Source organism: Papaver somniferum, chromosome 9, assembly GCF_003573695.1.
Source record: "Papaver somniferum cultivar HN1 chromosome 9, ASM357369v1, whole genome shotgun sequence".
Lineage (NCBI taxonomy): Eukaryota > Viridiplantae > Streptophyta > Magnoliopsida > Ranunculales > Papaveraceae > Papaver > Papaver somniferum.
The window spans coordinates 27614755-27624749 of NC_039366.1; the positions used below are offsets into that span (position 1 = coordinate 27614755).

At 37.4% G+C, this 9995-nt stretch overlaps 2 protein-coding genes across 2 annotated transcripts; both read right to left on the reverse strand.

The window, feature by feature from the left end:
- Window positions 1-4667: 4667 nt before the first annotated feature.
- On the reverse strand, window positions 4668-6166 carry LOC113311643 (serpin-Z2B-like). The gene is made up of 2 exons (XM_026560455.1): window positions 5837-6166; window positions 4668-5045 (listed from the first exon to the last, which is right to left on the reverse strand). Exons 1-2 carry the CDS (start codon window positions 6164-6166, stop codon window positions 4668-4670), a joined length of 708 nt encoding a protein of 235 aa, XP_026416240.1.
- An 831-nt stretch (window positions 6167-6997) lies between these two features.
- On the reverse strand, window positions 6998-7603 carry LOC113311644 (serpin-ZX-like). The gene has a single exon (XM_026560456.1). It carries the CDS (start codon window positions 7601-7603, stop codon window positions 6998-7000), a length of 606 nt encoding a protein of 201 aa, XP_026416241.1.
- Window positions 7604-9995: the final 2392 nt, after the last annotated feature.

Below are 9995 nucleotides of genomic sequence, written 5' to 3' on the forward strand. Positions count from 1 at the left end.
ACGTCAAGTATGCATACGGGTTTGCAAACGAATTTTCGTATCCTGGAGCAGTATGCAAATGGGTATGCGTACCTAAACCCCTGTATTTTGATTTTAAATGATGTTATGCATACCTGGTATGTGTACCACGTAGTCCAAACATCCCGAACTATTATTTTCAAACCTAAACATTTAAGAACCTTAAACACAGATCAAGTTAGGTAGAAAAGAACGACAAGAAAGGTATGTGAATCATTATAACTTCTCTAAGAAAATAAAAGGACAAATCTTTCTCAAGTTTATAGACATACCTTTTTAGACGAATCCAATTGAATTCAACAGCCTTACCAAACATAATCTGTGCGCCCCAATTTTCGTGCTTCCCCCACCGTATACATAACAGGGAATTCCTTGGTGTGGATGCACTTCAAACACACTCAAGTTGTGTTGAGGTGAACAATGTCTTTCTCACCACAAGTGACTTTTGGATTATCATGAAAGAGATCATTTTTAGAACCTTTCACATCCAAATCCATCTTTCCAAAGAACTCTTTAAGTTCCAACATCATGGATACTGCCTTCTCCATAGTCATGGAATTTTCTGGGAGATCATTCCTTATCACACTCAAAGTGTCATTGAATTTCTTTGGAACCCACTTATGAGTGCGTTTAGAAACAACTAGAACCTTCTTCCCGTTACTCTCTTCAAGATTTCTCGAAAGAGGATTGGATTTACTATTCTTTTGCAAGTTAGTCTTTCTCCAACTAGGAACATCGGATCTTGTCTTCGTCTTTACGAATTTATCCTTTTGATAACCATTACAATTGTGAAAAGGACTCGTATGACGTTTGTAGGCAAAAATAGGTTTATCACAACAATGATTCCTTTGCCTAAAGGTTGGACAGTCACAACCTGTAGCATTAAAGAGATTAGCCTTAACATGTGATCTTGGTTTCACAACTTCTTGTGATTCCCAAACAAGAACATCATTAAGTTTCTTATTCCTTATACGGAAACGACATCTCCTTTCTAGGTGACCTTTATTTCCGCAATAGTGGCAAATATAAGGAATGTTCTTACCTCGATCTGAATGTGCTGACTTTGGAGGTTGATATACTTTGCTCCTTCGAACCTTAATTGCCGGTGAAGGTATTTCACTTTTGCCATCATTGAAAACCTTTTGTTGAGAAGAATCACTAGCCTTGACAAATTTTACCTCTTTTCTAATACTTGGAGCATCTATTCCCTTATAGCCCAATCCTTGTGTATCACGATGATTTTTACTTGCTCCTAGCATAGTGGTTAATTTGCTTGAACTAGTATTGAAATTTTCAAGTCATCTTCCAACATCTTGATTTTATCAAGAGAAGCAACTAAATCAGCCTCAAGGCGTTTTTCTCGAGCGAGACAAGCACTTTCTCTGTCATCAAAACTAATTTGTTGAGAGTTAAACCTTGCTTCAGATTCTACAAGTTTCTCTTCCAACAAAAAATACTTTTGATAAAGATTATCACATTCCAGTGACTTCATATGTAGGTTTTCCTCAGAATCCTTGAGGATCGATTCGTTAGAACGATTCGAAAAATAAACACATGCGTAACATCTTCTCAATTTCTTGTTTTTTCGACAGAGAGGAGTCAAAAGAGGTGAGACATGAAAAGTTGTAATCTTCTTCATATTCCACGAATCCAAAAACTTAACATACTCTGAGACTTCCTCATCAACATCTCTATCAATATCTGAATCACCTTCATCAGAAAGTTCATCCAACTGTTCTTCTAGGAGAGTTTCCCAATCAACAGTTTTTACATCAAGAGAATGTTTAGATATTGACTTAGATGTGACAGTTCTCTCAGGTGAATCCAAGCTTTTAGAATCATCTGGTAATTTCTGATCTGGTACGTTATTAGAGATAGACTCTTCCATAAACAGATCGCTACAAACACAGACTTATAAGGTCTTTAACGTGTTTTCCTGCTCTGATACCAATTGAAAAAACGGGGGTCTAACAAGCACACCCAATATTTTCGATTAGCAATCTGTATGGACTAACTCCAATACACTTTCTATAGAATCAACTAGACAGTCATACTCAATCTAGAGAAAAATATATCGAGGAGTTAATGTCTCTCTCTCTTGATTTGATTTTTACTCAAGCAAATACAAATACGCGAGTCTTTATCAAATACAAGGATGATGGTACCAAAGACCAATATCCCAGGATCAATCAATTTCCAATCAACAACCAAAGGTTGGATCTCACAATTGATCGATACCAACGCACAACCTGTGATATTTCAATTATATGACAAAATATAATGTGGAATAGAAATAACACAGACACCAGAAATTTTGTTAACGAGGAAACCACAAATGCAGAAAAACCCCGGGACCTAGTCCAGATTGAACAGTACACTCTATTAAGCCGCTACAGACATTAGCCTACTACAAACTAACTTTGGTCTGGACTGTAGTTGAACCCTAATCAATATCACACTAATTCAAGGTAAAGTTGCGCTCCTTACGTCTCTGATCCCAGCAGGATACTACGCACTTGATTCCCTTAGCTGATCTCACCCACAACCAAGAGTTGCTACGACCCAAAGTCGAAGACTTTAATAAACAAATTTGTATCACACATAAAAGTCTACAAGGGTAGATAAATATGTCTCCCACAGATAAACCTAAAAGTTTTGTTATGTCTTTTGATAAAAATCAAGGTGAACAAGATCCAATTGATAAACCGGACTTATATTCCCGAAGAACAGCCTAGTATTATCAATCACCTCACAATAATCTAAATTGTATGGTAGCGAAACTAGATATTGTTGAATCACAAACGATGAGACGAAGATGTTATTGATTTCTTTTTATCTTTCCCTATCCGAGATATAATCTCAAGTCAGAACTCGTACGATAGAAAATGGCAAGATCAGATCGCTCAACTACAAGAGAAGTAGTTTCGTCTGGCTTCACAATCCCAATAAAGTCTTTCAGTCATTAATCGACAGGGTCTCGAAAAGAAACCTACGATTAAAGGAGAATCGACTCTAGCAAACAAACTATTATCACACAGGAGGTGTGGGGATTAGTTTTGCACAGTTGCTAGACGTCTCCTTATATAGTTTTCAAATCAGGGTTCGCAATCTAAGTTACCTTGGTAACAAATCATTCAATAATCACAGTTAGATGAAAAACCTGATTTATCCAACCTAATATCTTTCAACCGTTAGATCGAAACTTAGCTTGTCACACACAAATGAAATGTATTCATTCAGGTTTGAGTAACCGTACCTAAACATGTACATTGGTTGGTTCACAAATGGTTGACCAATGGTTAGCCATATGAGTGATTTTATATTAACCGTATTCATCTTTCTCATAACTAGTTCCAATGACTCATACGAACTAGTTCAAGAGTTGTTCAATTGCTTAGGTCTTTATACATAGACACAATTGAAACAAAATCGGTTTGATTCATTTGAATCAATTCATGAACAATATATCCACGGTTTGCAAAGATTGCATTCCTTATAATTTATTGTTTTAAGTCCATGAACTACCGATTTGAGAAATAACTAGCTTGGGTATGCGTACGGGTATGCCTACCTTAGCTATCGTATTTTGAGTTGGTTTTAGTTTCCAAACTCAGCAGACTTTTTCGGGTGAAAATTTTCCGCCAGTACGCGTACGGTTACGCGTACCTAAGGTGATTGGTTTTTGAGTTCGTAAACTTCAAACTCAGCAAAATTTCACGGACGTAAATTTCCGCCAGTACGCGTACGGGTACGCGTACCCAACCTGTCTCCTTCACCAATACGGCATGCACACATATGCACGCACTTGGTTTCCGGCACATGGATTTATACACTAATGTGCGAACACACTATATTCTTACATCCATAGGTGGTTACATATTCTCAAATCTACATTTCAATCATTGAAACATTCTTCTATAATGTTATAACAGTCGTTAGACATAAAGAATCGACTATGGTCATCAAAGCTATTTTCAAGATTGAAACGTTATCATGACTTTCATCGCGGGTAAAGATGAAGATGGTTAAAGCAAAAGCTTACCAACACGTATTTTGAGAAAAAGATAGGCGAGTAAACTCGGCTCGAAATAGAAAATGTGTATGTATGAAAACTATCATACTTATACGACTTTTGTCTCAAGAGTAGGAGATAGAGTAGATAGACTTTTGAGTGACAAGATAAGTTCAAGTCTCCACATACCTTTTGGTCGGGTGAAGTTCCACTGGTTCCTTGAGTAGTTCTTCTTCTTTGCAAGATAATATCCATGGAGTCTGGAGCTCAACTATTCCAAACTATCATAGACCGAGACTTAGTCATAAGCATACTAGAAATCAAGACATATAGTTTTGATCACTAATATTGACAAACATGCTTGAGATAGAAACGCATGAGGGTTCGACCGAGCAATGCTCTAACAAGGTTTGTGTGCAAATTTAAACACAAACAAGCCTATTATTTAGAAACTGAGGGAGTATATAATTAAACGTAAGTGACATTTCAGTCGACTGAAGTCACTGGCAAAGAATCTGAGAATTCAAAAAAGAAAAAAAATAGTCGAAAAGGTAAAATGTGATGTTCTAAGTTACATGCAGAGTCAAACTAAAAAGAGACCTAGCTAGGGAGAAAATACCACGACGCCATCACAAATCTAACAAAGGATTAAGGACATGTCCCATGAACAAAGCCACACCACTTTCTCCTCTTGTATAATGAACATGAAAGGATGATCTACCACAGAATCGACACGAGGAGGTGGTGCAACTTTTGGAGCCGGTCGGGCCCCATAACCCCCCGCAAAAGCAGTAGCAGCAGCGACTTCAGTTCCTTCTTCATCAACTTCAACAAAACACTTGTGAAAAACTTTCTCAACATGAAGCTTACCGGTAATATTCACCATATCCATCAACTCTGCTTTGGATGGATCAAAAGGAAAAACCAAGCCCAGTTCTTTGAGTACTCTTGATGCTTCAAGATTAAAAAGGATTTTGAACTTTGGAACCTTGAATTCTCCTGTCGGAACCAAACTCTAATTGCGAGGGACATACTTTTGCAAAAACTGAGCGGGATTAGAACTCACCTTAGCTATAAGTTCACCAAGCCCATATCGTCGCTCGGGTAGAATTATATACATAGAGAAAATTGGAGCACGAGCATATTCATATGTTGCTGAATAATCGTACGGGAGTTTAAGTACTCTGAACTTGTCATAACAAGTAATATATTGTCTTGACGTAGATGACATGAAGGGTACTTGTACTGTTGATTTACCATTCAGGAGATAGAAATTCGACTTCTCGGTTAGAGACTTAGTAAATTGATATTAACATCCCTTGAAATAGAGTGCATTCTCCAGTATAAATTTTGTACTCGGAACGACTGATCCGTTAGGAAGAAGATTTTGAATTAATCCATTTGTTTTCTTTTCAACCCAGTTATTCACCTTGATCCTCACATTTTCGCTCCACATAAATAGATTAAAATCATTAAAACAACAAAAAGGGTAGGTCCTAAAACGAAATAACAAACTAAATAGATTTGGACATGTTTTTTTTATTGGAATTTATTATCTATGAGCTATAAAATCAGGTCATTCGTATAATCACCCAAATACATTACTACAATAACATCAATAATTAACATATTTTCCAATGACACTGTAGTATAGTGGTGCAATCTTGTGATGATACAAGTGACCTGAGTTCAAAACTCGACTGATAAAAAAAAAAGTCACAAACATACTTAGAACTCTAAGAATGTTAAAAAAATAGAAAATGATATATCAACCAATAACAACAGATTAAGAATTTTCTAACTTACCTGATTTGTGAAATCCACAGTTTCAGCTTCTGCTTTATATATTGCGGTGGCAACTTCTTTGAATGAAGGTTTAATAGGACAAGATTCATCGATCCAAACACCACTAACAAAAGAAAGTTTGGGTTCCTTCCATGTTCTGCATAACGACTCAATGTGTTTAGAATTACCATAATTTATATTCTCAGGGATTTCAGAGTTGAGGAAGGCTAATATCTGTTTCAACGATTCACCACATGCTCCAGAAGCTAATAAACCTAGAGCAGTGTCTATTGAGAATGGAGATAATACAAAATTCTTGTTCTTCGACTCGTTTAACCAGAGATCTCGCATTAGTTTCATGCATGAATTGGCTGCACTTACGTTTCTAGTTTCTATCACAGTTTTTCTTGTTGGTGGAACATAATACGTCACTTCTGGTTTGTTTTCATTGTTGATCCATGACGTTTGAATGGTGGAACATAATACGTCACTTCTGGTTTGTTTTCCATTGTTATCAGAAAATCTTAATATTGCAAAAACCCGGACCAATCTCTCTCTATATAGAGAACTTGTTCAATCGGAGTTTTCGAACTTGTTCCGGTTTCCAAAAAAAACAAAAAAGTCTGCATTTGGTAGTGGTGGTTGGACATGGTTGAAGGCTTTAAGCTGTGCCCAGTCCAAGATTTATAAATCTTTTTAACAAAGAAGATCGCCAGAAAGACAGATCTCTTCACAACGAACAACTATAATTTTCTAGAAGAAGTTGGGTTGTGTAATTAGAGAAATGGGATTTGTGCGATTTTGAAGTGTTGCACTGATGCTGATGAACTTTTAACTCCGAATTCACTAATAAAATCTATTGATAAACACTCCACCAAGGTCTATGTAAGATCTTTGTTCTCTTATAGCCAAAGACATCAGAAAAAACTATCACTTTTATGCGCATAACTGTTCGAGTAGGAAAATCGATAGTCATTGTAAAGAATAAGCCGTACATAGCCATTGTATAAATTATAATGGAAAATAAGTCACCTTTTAGTCCACCAGAAGTCACTGATAACAGATCTGAGACTTCAAAAAAGAAAAGAAAAAATAGTCGAAAAGGAAAAATGAGATGTTTTAAGTTACTTGTGGAATGAAACTTAAAAGAGAGCTAGATTGTGAGACTATACCATGATGGCATCACAAATCTAACAAAGGATTAAGGACATGTCCTATGAACAACACCACACCACTTTGATCCTCTCGTATAATGAACATGAAAGGATGATCTGCCACAAAATCGACACGAGGTTGTGTAACTCTTGGAGGCCCGTGGGACCAAGACGCTACCACAAAAGCAGTAGAAGCAGAAGCTTCGGTTCCTTCTTCATCGACTTCAACAAAACACTTGTGAAAAAATTTCGAAACATGAAGCTTACAGGAACCTTCAATATTCACCATCTCCGTAAGCTCTGCTTTGGATGGATCAAAAGGCAAAACTAAACCTAATTCCTTGAGTACTCTTTGTGCTTCAAAATCAAAAAGGATTTTGAACTTCGGAACCTTGAATTCTCCAGTTGGAACCAAACTATGATTGTCAGTGACATACTTTTGCAGAAAACCAGTGGGATTAGAACTCACCTTAGCTATCAGTTGACCAAGCCCATACTGTCGCTCAGGTAAAATCATATACATAGAAAATCTTGGAGAACGAGCACGAGCATTTTCATATGAATAATTGTAAGGGAGTTTAAGTACTCTGAACTTGTCATAGCAAGTAATATATTGTATTTCTCTAGATGACATGAAAGGTACTTGTACTGTTGTTGAATCACCATCCAGGAGATATAAATTCTCCTTCTTGGTTAGGGGCTTAAGAAATTGGTCTTCCTTCCAACATCCTTTGAATTAGAGTGCATTCGCCACTATATATTTTGTATGTTCATTGACTGATCCGGCAGGAAGAACATTTTCAATTAATCCCTCCGTTTTCTTTCCAATCCACTTATGCACCTTGATCCAGAGATTCTCGCTCTAAATAAAATCATTAAAAACACGTCAGCATCGCATTCTTTAACGATCAAAAATATAAATAAAAAAAAATTGTTTTTTCGGTCCGCGAGTTATAACCCCAAAGGCGTCACATCCATGCACAAAAACTCCACCAAAACAAAATGTTCACAAAAACCCCATTTAACATAAACTGTCTATATTACCCTTATACTATTTAAATCACCCCAACAAAAACGAAAATCAATCCTACCTTTAAATTTTATTATATTATCACCACGAACAACAACCCACCACCAGCAACACCACCACCGAGCAACCACCACCGCCCGCCGTTGCCGCTGCCGCTGCCACCGACTGCCACCGCCACCGACCACCTTCGCCTCCGCAGCCGCCGACCACCGCCGCCTCCACCGACCACCACCGCGCCACCACCAGAAAAATGATAAAACCAAAAATTGGTTTCACCAAAATAAGATGAAACCAAAAATTGGTTTCATCATAAAAGAAAGGAGAAAGAAGAAGAATAAAAAATGAAACACTATAAGATGAAACCTTCCACCACCGTCAACTGCACCGCCCCCGTCGCCACCACAACCATAATCACCACAACCACCACTACCATTACCTCCTTAACTAATACTACTTTCAACAAAAAACAATCCACAATAAGATGAAACCTACCACCACCGTCAACTGCACCACCCCCATCGCTGCCACAACCACCAACACCACAACCACCACTACCATTACCCCCTCAACTACAACCAGTTTCAACAAAAAATAATCCACCTGTATCCCACCGTCAAAAATTGGCTTCACATATATTAATATTCAACAAAATGAAAAAAATACGATGAAAATCAACTTTAGCCAATTCATTACACTTTTAACAATCCAGACATACACCTCTTTAATTGTAACCCATACTAGTCCTTTATGCAACACCTGAAGCTCAACTACAACTCTCATTGCATTAGCACCACCCTTACTCAGTTAATCCATTCTTTATCATTTCCATAACTTCAGTTAAGGCCACCACTACCAACAAAAACTTCTTCATCAATACCTGGAGTACCAGTACCATACCCTGCTATACACATTCTCCCAATTCATACACACATATAATCAAAACCACCATTGTACATATAATCGAAACCACATATTGTAATTTCACCAACATAACTTCAATGATGAAACCAAACACGTCGTCTTCCAAGTCAGACCGAATAAACTAGACAAAAATCAGGTGAAACCAAAATTTGGTTTCATCATAAACTTAATTTTCATCATTAAAATCTTTGGTTTCATGACAGAATATAGGCAAGTTTATGATGAAACCAAATTTGGTTTCATCATTAGTTTACTGTTTTCAACAACCAAAACTGTCAGAATTTGATGAAACCAATTTTGGTTTCATCATAAATCTATCATTTACCAATACAATATTGATTTCGACTATGAAGATGTATCATCATTTGCTGGTGATGAAAACATCATAAGGTGGTGGTGGTGGTGATTGTAGAGGATTCAACGAGGAGGCGGAGGTGCTGTTGGGAGCGGATCTGCAAGTACTGGTGTTGATTGTAGATGAGGTGTTGTTGGTGTCCGATTTGAAGGTATTGGTGGTGGTTTTAGATGATAAAAGGAGGAGGTAGAAGTAGTGTTGGTGGCGGATCTGATGTACTGGTGGGAAAAACAAAAATAAGAGGAGACGGTGTTGTTGATGGAAAATCAGTAGACGAAGAAGAAGAAGGTGATGATGGTGTTAATGGAGGAGACGGAGGTGATGATGGTGTTAATGGAGGAGATGGAGGTTCTGTTGGTGGCGGATCTAGACACATCGGTTGGTTTGATGGTGGCGGAGCTACTGTTGGTGATAGATCTGAATAGAAATAGACGAAAAAGAGACGAAGGTTTCGTGGAGGAGACGAAGGTGTTGCTGCTGGTGGTGACGGGGGTGTTGTGGTGGTGTTCATGGAGAGATATTTGTTGCTGCTGGTGTTAATAGTGGTGGAGAGATGAAGACCGCAGAAATAGAAAAAAGAAAGGAGAGAAGAAGAGGAAGAAGAAGACAAGGTAAAAAGGGTATGTTTGGCTTTTTTAAAGTAATAAAAACTAAATTTACACATTATTATTTGACCTGGGGTTTTTGTGTCACTTTTTAATTAAATGGTTTTCATTTATT